General features: G+C 43.0%; 1 protein-coding gene across 1 annotated transcript in view; it reads right to left on the bottom strand.

The window, feature by feature from the left end:
* The window catches only part of DNTT (DNA nucleotidylexotransferase), a 32,584-nt gene extending 19,387 nt beyond the window's left edge, over positions 1 to 13,197 (bottom strand). The window contains exons 1-3 of the mRNA XM_046654892.1: positions 12,995 to 13,197; positions 1,319 to 1,493; positions 448 to 573 (exon numbers count right to left, since the gene is read on the bottom strand). Of these exons, the coding sequence (XP_046510848.1) occupies positions 448 to 573; positions 1,319 to 1,493; positions 12,995 to 13,197 (504 nt within the window). The remainder of the gene's footprint in view (positions 1 to 447; positions 574 to 1,318; positions 1,494 to 12,994) is intronic.
* Between the last annotated feature and the right edge of the window lie 1,560 nt (positions 13,198 to 14,757).

Below are 14,757 nucleotides of genomic sequence, written 5' to 3'. Positions count from 1 at the left end.
GAAACTGAGACTCAGAGAGAGGAACTGACTTGCCCAAGCTAGTTAATACCAGAGAGGCGAGAATCTAGGTCTGCTGTCTCTCACTCTTCTGGTTTCCCAGCAAAGGCTGTTTATGCATTATTGCTGTTTCTATGTAATTTGCTCTTACTATGTTTTGGTTTTTCAAAACATTTGCCTTTGACAAGTGTTGTGCCCAATAATGACAACTCTCAACAAACAGTAATCTACCATCACTAAAGAATATAATCCAAATATATCTGTCCATTTCCATGACAGAAGTAGACCCATTCTTGACAGAAAGAAGAACCAGAGATCAGGTTTTGGGGGGTGGGTGTGTGGGGAAAACTCATCAAGATTTTCAGAAAAATTTGTGATTTAAGTTGTAGGTCCCTGGAAAGAAGCTGCAAGCGCTTCGCTTGCTCTGGGTGCTGTTGTAAAGCCCGTTACCGTGAACACGTGGTTACAGTTGTCTAAGGTGGTTCTTCTCTGACACGCGTATGGAGAGATCTTTTTCACGAGCGGTGGAGTCTCCTGGGGGCCCGGGTTGGGGCCAGCTGAATCATCTCTTCTCACCTAAACAAACGCATAAGCATCCATTTTTAAGAACAATCAATAGTAATAATAACAGATACATATGAAGGAAAAACAGGAGGCAGTTTGATGGCAGTTGTCTCTGGAAAGAGGATAAAATTATAGGAGAGTCACATTTTATGTTAGAGGCAGCTCTAATATTTGAATTTGCTATAATTAAGTCGTATTCTTTTTGCCATCAGGAAAAAAAAAAAAAACGTGAAACAGACCCATCAATTAGACACCATTATCCTTTTCTGTAAACTGATGCAGTTATGGTTCAAACCCCCTTCCTGAGGGTTCCAGCGCCATTGGTGAAGGATTTGGAATTAAGACATTAATTTTCTTTATTTTTTCCTTTGCTAATGATCATAGTAAGAAACCAAATAGGAACCCTTTACTTTTCCAGCTGCCAGAACATCAAGGCTTCAATATTTTGAAATATTTGTTTACAGATCGTTCACCTAAATAGCCACCATTTATTAAATGCCTACTATAGATCGGGGTTTGCGGGAAGTGCCCTACATGCATGTTGTTCTAATCCTCATCACCATCTTATGAGGTAGGCACTGTTGTTATCTCATATTACAGAGGAGGAAACTGAAGCTCAGATAAGCTAAGTGACTTGCCCAAGAACACACAGGGACTAAGCAGAGGACCTGAGGTGTAACCCAGGTCTGTTGATTCTACAGCACATGTTCCTGATCAGCAAGCAAAGGGCAATGAAACTCACAACCGTGACACTTACAACAAGCTGGTGTTTTCCTGTCATCTCCACCGGTTTTCCTGCCCTCATACATTCTATCAGCCAGGAGACATCCAGGAGTTCTGGCTGTGAGCCGGCTTTTATGTTCTGTACCTGAAGCCACTCCAGGACATCTGAACCAGAGTTGTTTTCTGCCACAATGTGGGTGACGGAATCACTGCAGAATGCAAGACAAAGTTACCAGCTGAAGAGGCTTCAAAATCAGAAGCTCCCCTCTCTCCTCGAGGTGTTCAGAGCCTTCCATCTGTTGGAGAAAGACGCACACCAGAACCAACCATAGGCACGGAGAATTTAGGCCTCCATGCGAGGGAAGTCTCTCTGTTTTAATTAGCGTAGCAACAGTGGTCTATATCACATGTCAGATGCGAGAAAAATTAAGAAAACGTTAGCAAGATTGTGGTGTCAATGGAAAACTAAGGTCCAGAGAAGATGGGAGATGAAATTGTCCTTTCTTAAAGGAATGCTCAGCATTTTGCACGTGGCTTTTGTGGACCACTTCATTTTTATTTGAAGAGGGCTGCAATCCAGTGCCTTTCAAACTGTTTGTGACCCGTAGTTAGAAATACATTTTATTTCACGACCCAAAATAGAAATAGATGCTGATGTATGTATGCTTGTAACATCCCACTAAATTGATCTTGCAACCCATTAATAGGTGGGGACCAGCCTTTGGGAAATATTGCTTTACATGTTTTTCGAAGCACAGCCCTGTGATATAAGACAGGCAGGCATCTTTTCCCCTAAGGACTCCTGAGCTGTTTCTGCACTGTCCAAGTACTTTACACCCATCATCTCATTTAATACTCACATAGCCCCTCAAGTAAATGTTATCCTATTCATACTTCACAAATGAGGAAACTGAAGAATAGAGAATTTAAGTGACTCCAAAAGGTCACACAGCTAGTGAATGATATTTATCCTTTTGGATTGTCTCTTCTGGGTCAAGTATGTTATTTCTAGTTTTTACCAAGTCTTCATAGTCAGCTTCATATCATTGGAACCAATGATTTTTAAGGATCTTTCAGTTGAAATAGTCTGTGAATCTGGGAGATAGTAAGATACATATCTGGGCATCCAAGAGAAAAATAGAATTCTATTCTCTCCTTCTCTTCCTTGACTTCCTCTTCTTCTCCTGTTTTTGATTGACTCTGGATTCATTAGGTAATTTTTGGTTCACTGTTATATTCACAGCCCTAGGTTCTTTGCAGTGGTGGTGGTGGTGGTGGTGGCGGGAGGGAGTTGGGGGCCAAAGAGGAAAAAGGAAGTTTCTGGACATTAGTATCTTATGTGAAACAGATGGTTAAGATATGACCAGACATGAGGCATGGACAAGATCTGCAAGTGGTGGGCAAAGAAAGAAAAGAGCTGAGTGTGAGCTGGGAAGGGCAGCATGGCTTTGTGGAAAAGTGGGATATGAGTCCAACTTTGATGGATGGGGAGGAATAAGCTACCTGGAAGGCAGCACTTTGGGCCCCCTGGAAGAAAAGCTTCAGAGGCTGGAAGGAGAGGGCGGAGAATGGCCTGGATTGGAGTGAAGAGTTCACGTTGGGAAGTGGTTGTAGATGTGGCTGAGTTGGTAGGGGCAACCTGGTTGAGGAGGTTGGATCTTATTTTCTGGGATTGTGGAACCTGTGAAGGCTTTTGTGAGCAGGTCATTGATAGCATTACTGTGTTTTTTAAAAAGACTGATTTGGTACACACAATGAGAGAGATGATAGGGAGGGTAGGGGAGCTACTTAGAGGAATGAAACAATGGACTACGTGTGAGATGATCTTAACCTTGGTGCTTATAGCACTCAGAAGGAAGGCAAAGGACACATATGGTGAACCTCTGGCTCAGTTCACCTATAAAAGGTTAAGTGGAGAATAGAGTCAAATATTACTCCAGTGTATGTATCCCAGTAAAGTAATAGCACTTTTGGTAGAAATAGGGATTTAGGAAGTTGTGTCTCTTTGGGGGAAGGGGTTGGGGAGTGGAACTGAAGTTTATTTCAGGCATGCTGCATTTGAAGGACGGCAGGAGATCCAGATGAGACCCTCCAGTTGACAGTGGGATGTGAGGCTGGCGCTGGGAGAGAGATGGGGCTGGAGCTCAGAGTTGAGACCATCCAGTGGCAGGATGGGCAGCAGGCCCAAGGAGGAATGAGTTGTGATAACATAACATTTGACAAGAGTCTAAGGAAGAACAGCTGCTTCTCCATTCTAGGTCCGTGCACTTCAAAAATCATTTATAATAAACTTTTGAAAGGTTGTTTATGTGAAGACTTTAAGAAGACAACAAAAGGACTAATAGGGCTACATAGGAAGTGTTATTCCAGCTGTATTTCTGCCCTTTGGAGGGAAAATTTATTATGATATTATTATTTATTATAACATAATATTTATTATTAATATAAACAGGGTTTTGTCTAAACCTCAGAGGGCAAAGGGTATGCTGAGGAGGAACTTTGGAGCTCAACTTCCAAATTCAGGCCCCCCGCCATCCACTCTCATGCCACCCCCACCCCCACTACCTCGTCACCCGGGAGTCCTGGGAAAATGGGGGAATGTCTGAGTTCACATAATAATAAAGCACACACAAAAACAAAAAAATCAAACAAACAAAACCTCGTCAGCCGCTCACACGGTGCTACTCACAGTTCAGTACTGCTTGTCACTGGTTCCTGCAAGGTCAGTGCAGAAATTGAAAGTAAGCATTCAGAAACTCTAATTGCAATTTGACACCACCAAGCAGTTTATTGTGTGTTTGTTTTTTAATATAAGCAGTGGTCTGCAACACAGTTTTTGAAAACTGGTCCTTCACCACAAATAACCTGAGAAACGTTGTTTAGAGAGTAGTCTCTCTTCTGGCCCAGTCTGTATTTCCCATCTTCTCTGTTGCCTGAGTTTGGCTGACGCTCTCCTCATGGCCACCTAGATCTGGACTACAACGTGCTCCTGGTGTTGGGCTTGTCAGGTGCCCTTTGCAGGCTGTTCACGGTCTCTGACAGTGCATCTGTTTGCTTGCAGTTCTGAGCCCTCAGCAGCAGCAGCACTGGGGAGAGTCACTGCCTCCAGTGTGTTCTGCTGACGAGTTCTTACTGCTGTGTTGTGGCAGCTAGTTGTCTATTTGCTGGTACAGGGGTTTTCTCTCTGCTCTGTGCACTCCAATGTTAAAATATTGAAAATAGGGGCCGGCCCCGTGGCCAAGTGGTTAAGTTCGTGCGCTCTGCTTGGGCAGCCCAGGGTTTCGCTGGTTTGGATCCTGGGCACGGACATGGCACCCTCATCAGGCCACATTGAGGCAGCATCCCACATGCCATAACTAGAATGACCCACAACTAAAATATACAACTATGTACTGGGGGGATTTGGGGAGAAAAAGCAGAAAAAAAAAAAGAAGATTGGCAACAGTTGTTAGCTCAGGTGCCAATCTTTTAAAAAATATATATTGAAAATAATATCGGAATAGGACTATGTGCCGGACACTGTGATAGGCACATTTCATACTTTGCCTCCTTTATTGTCAGTAATACTGTGAGATCAGTTTTATCACCCCCATCTAAAAATGAGAAAAGAGAGCCTTGGAAATGTTAAAAATTCACCCAGCTGATAATTGGCAGAGCGGGGATTTGATCCCAGTTCTACTTCAGTCCAAAGCTGGACTGTACGGTGGACCACACTGAGCTAACCCACCGGAACTCTGTGCTTCTTCCACGGCGGAGGAGGGAGCTGCTTCTTTTTGCAGAAGGAATAACATCTGGACGGGTATCATAACACTAAAAAGCCCTGATTCCCTCCCAAGGACAGAAATAGAGCTACAATGACACTTCCTATACAATGCTATACTCACCGTCCCTGCTGCTGCCACATAGAATTTGTGTTTTGGTATTTTATGTCCAATATCATACGGGTTAGGCTAACTAGATTGCAAGCCATAGAGAACCGTCCCAGAAAATCTGAAAGAACGGTTGCCATAGCTGCACACCAAGATGGAAAGCCACAGGTAGGCTGTCAGGCCCTCTGAACTCTGGGTTTTGCCTAAACCTCAGAGGGAAGCAGGTGGGCTGAGAAGGAGCCCCGGGGCTCATCTTCCAAATTCAGGCCCCTCACCAACCCTCTTACCACCCCTGCTCCACCACCACTCTCTCTTCAGCTAGGATTTCTCTAGACAGAGCCCTGCCTCTAACAGAGACATCCAGAATGCCTGGGAAAGCGGGGGAGGGGTACTGTAAAGCAATCAGCAAATAAGATAACATGCAGGCATCCACAAAGGAACAAGACTAAAGAGAAATATTCTGGACTACCAGAAAAAATAATAAACACACATACTTACTGAATCCTCACAAGAGTCTTATGAGGTGGACAATATCATTTCGGATGAGAAAGCCATGGCTTGCAGAGGTCACATGAAGTCAGCATTGAATCCCAGGTGTGCATGACTCAAACAATCTCTCAACGTTCTACCGGCCTGTGGTTAGACCCCTGGGGGAGGTTTTGTTTAAGTATTTTTTTATATTTGCCCATTTTCTGTCATGAATCATCTATCATCACTTTTTTACTTAGGGGAAAAAGTACACACGAATGCCATTTTCAAGGGCAAATAAACCTGGGGCTGGGGCTGAGGTAGTGTCTGCCTTGCCCTGGAGGCCCGGGCTCTCTTCTTATAGTAAAAGTGAGAGGAAGATTCAGGCAACCGCCCCCACCCTCTTCCAAAGACCCCAAGGCACTGCTGAGACAGCTGTTCCTGAAAGACCACTGGATTCAATTCTTTGAGTGCACCTAGTTTCTTGGCCATGACCAATTAATAATGTCTTGACCTATGTTTGGGAGGCCTTGAACCAATTATAACTGGGATTTGTGCCTCAGCTTTCCACAAGGAAAAAGATTCAGGGTCCTCTCCTTTGCCTAGTGCTGAACTGAAATGTGCTTGGCTTGGTCCTTTGCGTCCCTGAGGGCAGGGACAGTGTTCTAATCTGGCTGGTTATAATCTGGGTTCTAGTCATGCCTGGTGCCCAGCACGTGGCCAGAATCATAGTAATGGTCAATAGACAGACCACTGGTAGAATGAACAAATGAATTGATTAATCAATATCTCTAAAGGAATGCTTCTTAAACTCTAGTGTCTACCAGAGACACCAAGGAAGCTGGGTTAAAATTCAGATGCCTGGGTCCTATTACCTAAGGCCCCAGAATATGCATTCTGACAAACTTCCTTGGTGATTCTGACATAGTCAGTCAGTTCTAGTTATCTATTGGTGCACAACCAACTATCCCAAAATGGCTTTAAAAAAGCAAAGATTTTTATTGTATCACAACATTTTGGTTCAGGAGTTCAGGCAGCTCAGCTGGGTGATCCTTCGGTTCAGTATGGTGCTGAAGGATGTGCTGATACTCCATACGGCTCTGCATGTCTGGTAACTCGGCAGGCATGGCTGGGAGGCTGGGCTCTGCCGCATCTCTCAACCTGAGCACCTTTATGCGGCATCTCTCAGAGGGGGCTCAACCTTCTTACACAAGAGATCTAGGGAACAGCAGAAGCCACAGGGCCTTTTATGACTCAGCCTCGAAAGTCACATAGTGTCAGTCTATTGGTTGAAGCAGTCACAAGCCCTCCCAGATGCAAGGGAAGGGAAAATAGTTCCTGTCTCTCCATGGGAGCGACCGTATTTTCAACCCCACAACCGAGAGCCCCACCTTGAGAAACACTGCTGTAGAGAAAGCTCTCTCTCTAACTGCCGCACGCTGGACTTGGGCTCAATTACAGCAATGCTTCCCAAGGTGGTACTCGTTTCTCTGCAGCTATTTGAGATAATTTTAGCAGGTACACAACTAAACACTTAAAAAGCATCTATGTTTATTTCTAGGTACATTTTTAAATTATGCATGTCAGACCCATGGTTTTTATGGGTTTCATGGTTTTTATATTATTCTTCAGAAAAAGGTTACATTATTTTTAACAATTCAGTTTAGGGACAAGTAAAGGAAACACATTAAGTACATAGTAACATGTGTGGCAAAAGATATTATAAGATTTATGAATATGGCACTCAGATATCTGGAAAGCCCTTATGAAGCTAACTAAAAACTGAGTTCTGAATTTTTTTCTCTGCTCCCCGTATCCTCATTCTTCCTGTCTTTCTTTTCCTAGCTGGTCCTGCCTTTCAGTTTAATTAGAAAAATTCTCCACGAAGAAAGAGGCAGCCACCCTTCTTTGCCTGGAGACAGACCAATCTGACTTCCCCAGTCCTCAGGGATGGTCATCAGCTTTTATCTTTGTCTTTAAAATGGTTTTCTTTCTCTGGAGAAGTCGTTCCTGAGTCTTCCTATCTGATGTAGGGCTTATTTTGTAAATAATGACTTTAAATAGTAATTTACAGTTAAAGTGAGTTATTCACCGTTTTTAAAAAGCCTCCTGCCAATTTCCCTTAGCAACTGATCTGTTTCAGAATCCACAGCAGTTTCATTTGGTTTTGTCCCACACTCTTTCCAGCACCAGTAAAGACAGGTTTCTATTTCTAGCCCCGATATATTTAAGACTGAGAGGCTCTGCTCTGATTCTTTGTCCCGCCTTAAATGGGATCATAAACATTTTCATTAATTTAAAGTCCACAAAATTTTGAAATTAAAGTAATTTGGACCAAAGCAGGACTAAAGTTTACATTGTATTCGCTTGAATTTATAAAAATAAAGTCCTTATTGTTTTGCTGATTACAAAAGTAATACGGGTGCATTGTAGGAAAAAATTTTAATTAGAAAAATTAATCTTGGTAATCACAAGTTCCCTTGGCTGGGTTCACGTTCACCAGCTAAATCATTCTTTGAACGGATATTTTCTGAAGCCTACAATGTGTAAGAAAATTGTCAAAGGTCCGAGGGTGAGGTCTACACAATGGCCCAGATGATGCCCTTGTCCTTGTGGAGTCAGGAAGGGCCAACTGGATGAGAAGAGGAGCAAAGCTAAGTGGGAGAGCTGCGGGCCAACCCTAAGTCATCGGCCACAGCCGTGTTCCGGGGAGGAAGTTTACTGGAGGGGGCTTCCGGGGATCTTAGGTCTTAGACACAGAGAGGTGAAGGGAGAAGGGATTCAAGCTGGGAAAAAAACACGAAGAGAAACCAGTGAAGATGTGTTTGGACTCTGGACCCGGAAGGGGCCTAGAAATGGGCTCGTTCAACATTGTATTTTCTAGAGCAGGTAACTTACCCTTTTCATCCGGTGTTCAGTTTATTTTGCAAACAATGACTTTTAATATTTTGATTTTAAACACCAGCAATTTGAAGTGATAGAACATTGTCAGAGATAAACAAAGCTGGCCACTAGTTAAAGCAGTAAGGATAGATTTTATTTAGTAATAACTATTGCAAGAAGCAGGAGGGTCCAGCACCAATGGAGCTTAACTTCAAAAAAACAGAAGACAGGAGACCTTTTAAAGGCTGCGGTCTGCTAAGGAAAAGGCACTGAGGGGTATCAAGGGGGGTTAGTCCATGTGACCAGGCCACCTGGATTTGCTAATTGGCACTTATTCAGAGGAGAAACAAATTTCTTGAATCTTTATGACAGGAGGCAGTGGCGCAAGTTCCAGCAGGCTCCCACTCAAGTTAGGTCCTTCACCTTCCCACAGAGACTGGGAGACAGTTGTATCCTTGGAAAGCCTACTATTCAAAGAGCCAGCTTGCAGTCCTGGAGAAGATAGTTCTGGGTGATTATAAGATCTACATCTCAAAGAGGCAGGAAAAGGGTTTATAATGACAAGGTTTCTAATGCAACTGCTTTAAGAGGGGGTTCAGGGGCCCATCTGCCTATTGCCAGGTCTTGACCGAAACAAGCAGTGAATTCTCCTGGCAGCCTTGAGCTTTCTCAAGCGGGCATTTTAAGGGGGCCATCCTAGAGACACAGCCTTAAGCTGCCGGAAGCCATGCTAGAGTTTGGTCAAGGAGAGAGTCTTTATCAACATTCAGGTGAAAAAACCATGGATTTTACTACCATGAGTTACCTTGGGACTTTGGAGACAATGGTTTTGGGATAATGAGTGGAGCAGAAGCCACATTTCAATGTTACATGGTGGAATGGATGGAAAGCATGAGCAGGCAGATTAGATATAACTAAACCAAAATAACGTAAGAAGGCTGGAGGTAGAGGGTTGGGTAGGAAAATATTTTTAAAATTTTTTAAAAAAGGAAGACTAGTTCATACTTGAAAAATATATTGTGCTATCTTCTAATTCTAGTGAGAACAGAGGTACAATTCCCCTGTCTGATTGTAAACTCCTTGCTTTCAGGGCTCATGTCTTCTACTATTTTGTGTCTCCAGAACCTGACAAATACTGTGCAGAGTGGGTACTAACAGAACCCTTTATTTGTGACACTACAATGGTATATCTTGCTCCCATTAAAGACAATGGCTTCCAAAGTACCTTTGTAGACAAATGGTGGAGGTCTAGGCGGGACAGAAGTATCATCTGGTGGGTTTCTACTGCTTGAACAGCAGAACTGAGCCAGTGTTAAACTGCTGGGTGATGTACCCTGGGACAGTCATCCTTCTTAGCCACAGCTCTCTCTTCTTCATCATCAAAGATTTGGGTCAAGACATACAGAGTAGCTTTAGCTAATGTGTTCATAGAGAAGGGTTGATGACAGGTCAAGTGTTAAAATAGCTCCAAGTACTGAAACCAAGGATGAAATAAGAACGTGACAAGTGCTAGATTCCGATCCTTCTCTAGCTTGTCCTAGATAACTCCAAGATTATGAAGTTGCTTTAAAATTTAGCACGTTGACCACGGAAAAAAATTCAGTATCCTTTTCATGGATGTGCAAAAATGCCTCAAAGGACTTGACACATCCACTGATTTATATTTAAGAACCAGCTTCCTGTGGCACATTGAATAGCACATCTTTTGTAATATAACTATTAGTGAAACCCCATCCAAATATAAGGACACAGTGCGCACGTGCTGGAGAATAGTCTGACGCATTCAGGTACACCACTTCTAAGCTGTGGGTTCGGGCCCAGGTGAAATAGGAGTCAGACTTTTCCTCAAATGTAGTTCTCCTAGCAGCCAAAGAATGTGCCAGGGACTATGGTGATGGCTGCTTATTTTCAGAGCATATTATTTTTCTTAGCTCCTCTTTCTTTGAATCTTTTATACTAGAAAGGGGAAGTGTAGCCTTCACTATTGAGAAGCATCCTTTTTTTAAAAAAACCAAATTTATTTTTGTTTTTTAAATGTATGCTTACTGTGAAAACTTTGGAAAACACAGAGAATAAAAGCAGCCATAATCCCTCCCTACCACCCACTTCCCCCCAAAATAACCACTTATGACATTTTGATGGGTTTCCTTCCTGTCTTTGTTCTATTTGTTTACATTATTTGACCTAGTTCATATTGTGGAGACAGATTCCTCTCCTTAGGGTTTTGCTAAAGGTCAATGGAGCCAGCTAATTAACAAGAAAACAATCACGCGTTACATTTGTATAACTGTCTTACCAAAGCACATTGACATCCGTCCTCGTTTGGGGATCACATCAGACAGACTGGATCATTTATCAGGAAATTAAGATCTGGGTTGGGGGGGGGTCTTCCCCGACACCACATGGCTGGGAGGGGTCAGAACCAGAATTTAAGGTCTGTAGACTTCTCATCTAGAGATTTTCCCCTACAATAATTTCCATTGTCCTTTCCAATTAAAGTCTATCTATCTCTATGTACAGAAATTCTGTTTGAGAGCTAGGACTTCTACTTCCTGTGGTTTATTTTTGTGCCAGAGAACACATTTGTATTTAATGTGTCTTCTGAGCTGCCAGCCTGGGAACTTTGCCACCATCGCACGCACTGCAGCAGCTTGCTCACCGTGCACCAGTTTCCTCTGTCGCCTGAGCAGCTGGGCTTGGTCCCTGGCAGCAGGCATCTGGGGCACAGAGCTGCCTCTTAGGCTGTCTTGTCAAAAGAAGAAACTTGCCTCCCATCATCTCCCCAAGTACCTGCCTCAGCCACCACGTGTGTATTTGTAGCTGTGCTGGTAACTAAACCAGTCAGCCCCTGCTGGGAGTATGGACATTTCAATAGAGAGCTTTCTATGTAAGTGGTACCTTGACCATCTGGCTCGCACCTTCCTGCCTAGCCCTTGCCAAATTTCTCTACCACAAAAACCAGTTCCGTATTTGCTAAGGTTTTTAATTTCTGCTTTTCAAACTTTTGGTTTTGACCTCTTTGCCTATGTCGTCTTTTCCCCCCTAATGCCAACATTTTCTGTAAGTCTGTAAGATTAGGCAGACTTAATTAGATGAAATCTACAGTTTCATGGAAGGGAATATTAACAGTAAATTAACTTTTGTTTTCCTACGCATAATCTCATCAGATCCTCAAATCATTGAGATTTTGGGTTTAACATCCCAAATGAGATAGGCGGTTAAAAAGAAAAAAAGAGGCAGGGGGCGGGGTTGCGGGGTAAGGAGGCCGTGTGAAGAGAAATCAGATGGGAGAGAGACCATGCGAGACTGAGGAATTTCTGAATAGAGCATTGTAGTAACAAAATAAAATGTTCCTGTGACACTGACGCTTCACATGAATTATGAATGTCGTGAAAATTATCTTATCTGATTATTGATGTTTGACATATATTTCTCTTGCAATTTGAAGCTATTTCTTCAACAGAAAACTCAGTTTTATTTTTAAATATCAAAATATTTAAATATTTTAAATATTATTAAATTAAGAATTTATTTTCATATAGAATTCTTAGAGTTTTTCTGAAAAAATTATGGTCAGCCTATTCTTTGGACACTCAAACCAGCCAACTGCCTTAGTCGTCATTCTTCATTCATGGCAAGCCCCCGGCAGTTATGTTTGGAACTATTTATGTCAAGGTTCTAATACCATTTGTCTCTGGATTTTGCTTTGTTTTCTCTTCTATCTGTTTGAGACCAGTGAAGAGCTCATATGGCAATTAGTAAAACAGCAAGGCTAGTTGCTGGGATGTGAGTGGGTTTGTGAATGAGCCAGTCTTGGTGGCCCGAATAGTGGCTTCAACCGCCTTCTTGTCTGGGCTCTGATCTCATCACTCTCAGCATGACGTTTGTCACCCCTGGACAGAGCTGTCCCTGAATCCTTGAGCAGCATCCCTCTCTCTACAAACCCCACTGCTCTTCAGAAAAGGTTGATCAAGGCCTGCAGCATTTGCGTGACTATGCTGAGCCAGCCACAGTCACTCACGCTAGCCCACCACGGACGCTGGTCACCTCAGCACAACCAGATGTTACCATAAGAGTCAAGCAACCAAACTATTCTTTCTGCTTCAAAGTAGTAGAAATTTTTTGATGGAACTCAGCAGTGTTTTGTTCAGTTTGGTCAAGAATGAAATCGAGTGATTTCAGCATTGAATTTTCCAAGCAGGTTTCTATTTATCATCCCTAAATACCTCATCTCAATAGTGGAAGGCAAAAAAAAAATTTTTTACCTTATTTTTTGGTGCCAACTAATTTCCATATAATGGCCTTCAGTCCCCACTCATCTTACTTGCCTTAACTAATTGCCTCAAATTTGTTCTTTGATTTCAAGCCTGTTCTCCCAGTGGGAACACCACCTCTTCCAGATGTGGAAGAAAACATAGGTTTCTTGGGTCCCAAAGAGTCTGTTCACAAAAGCCCTGCTTCTTCACAAGGTGGAATCAGTGACATCTTACCTGAGCTCATTTTCAACCCTGAATCCTTTCCTTCGGGCCAGCTCCATGAGGAAGGCTCTGCGGGTGGTTCCCATTTTCTTCTCCAAAATGAAGAGGACCAAATCTCGGAACTTGATGTCATGAGGAGGGGAGGCCATTGAGGTACTCATCTGCCTGGGTCTCTTCTTCCGAGGGCTCGAGTGGGCCATTTGAAACGGATCCATGGGAAGAGGCTGCTGCTGCTTCTGGCTGTGCCATCAAGTGGTGTCTCCAGAAGCGAGGGAGGGCCTGCCCCTCCTTCATGAAGAGCTTTGATGTCATCTTACTGGCAGACTCTGAAGCCAGGGCAAGGCTTCCTGGGCTCTGCCCTGGCGACAGCTTCCTGCTGAAGAGCACTGGGGAATTTCTATCTCTGTTCAGTTCATTTATTCCATATGGAGATCACAATGGAAACAGTAAATTAACTTTTGCTTTCCTATGCATGATCTCGTCAGGTCCGCAGAATGACCTTGTGAGGAAGGTAAGGAAGCTTCATTGCTCCCATGTTATTTATTTATTTATAAATTTGTTGAGGTCCTTTTTGTCTTTTTTTTTTTAATCCCTTTTTAACCTCCCAACTTCCTTTCCTTCTCTATTTCTCATAGACAATCATTACAATACATTGGATTTCTATAGTTTGCATGAGTGTTATGCGTTGTGTGTGGTTGTTTTGATTTTACATAAATGGAACTGTTATATTTCTCGTTCTGCTGATCACCTTTCTTTCACTCAGAACTGTGTTTTTAGATCCATCCGCACTGCTCTGTGTTGTAATCTGTTGCCTCTAATTGCTCCATCATATTTCATGGTGGACACTTTAACTATGTTGGTGCTTTTTTTTTTTTTGCTGAAGAAGATTTGCCCTGAGCTGACATCTGTGCCAATCTTCCTATATTTTGTGTGTGAGTGGCTGCCACACAGTGGTGTAGGTCCGTGCCCAGGAACCGAACTTGCGCCGCTAAAGTGGAACAAGCTGAACTTAACCACTAGGCCACTGGGGCTGGTCCTGTTGGTGCATTTTTTAAGTGAGGAAACCAAGGCTCAGGTAGTTTACTCAAGACCACAGAATAAGGGGCAGAGCCAGATCTTCAGTTTTAGTCTTCGGGCTCCAAATGCTATATTTCTCAGCTTTTTCAGGGGAGTAAAGGTTGTCTGGAGAGTAGTCTATTATATAACTCTAAAAGTGATCTTTTGGGATGGAATAGGATGATCGTTAGATGAGAACTACTGCCATAAAGAGACATTTTCATAACTTTATGTGCCAAATATAATTAGTGTCTTTCATTAATACACTTGATAAATCCCATTTCCTGAGCATCTCCTGTGTGGCCAAGGTAAGCACCGACCAGCTGTGACGGACTGAATCCTCATCACACCACTGTCTGGTAGGTACAAGCATCCGCATTTGGCTAAATTACTTGCTTAAGTTCACCCAGCTAGTAAATGGTCACAAGCAGGAAATGATTGAGCTAGAACTTGAAGTCAGATCTGTCGGATTTTAAAACCTGTGATCTTAACTCCCAAGACGCCTTCCTCTATATGTGTCTTCCCCAGTAACGAATCTGAGCTCTGCTTACCCGCTCTGCCATATTGTCTGAGAATTTTGCTTCCTCCAAAAGCAGATGAGCTCCTCATTACAACAGCAGGGGAGGAATTAGGTGACAGCTGCCTTCAAGCAAAGCTGTGATGTTCAAGAGAGTAAGATCAAAAATCTTCAGGTGGAACTTGTAGAGAATAGATTTTAA

Source organism: Equus quagga, chromosome 2 (assembly GCF_021613505.1).
Source record: "Equus quagga isolate Etosha38 chromosome 2, UCLA_HA_Equagga_1.0, whole genome shotgun sequence".
Classification (NCBI taxonomy): Eukaryota; Metazoa; Chordata; class Mammalia; order Perissodactyla; family Equidae; genus Equus; species Equus quagga.
This window is presented reverse-complemented; position numbering and strand designations above follow the sequence as displayed.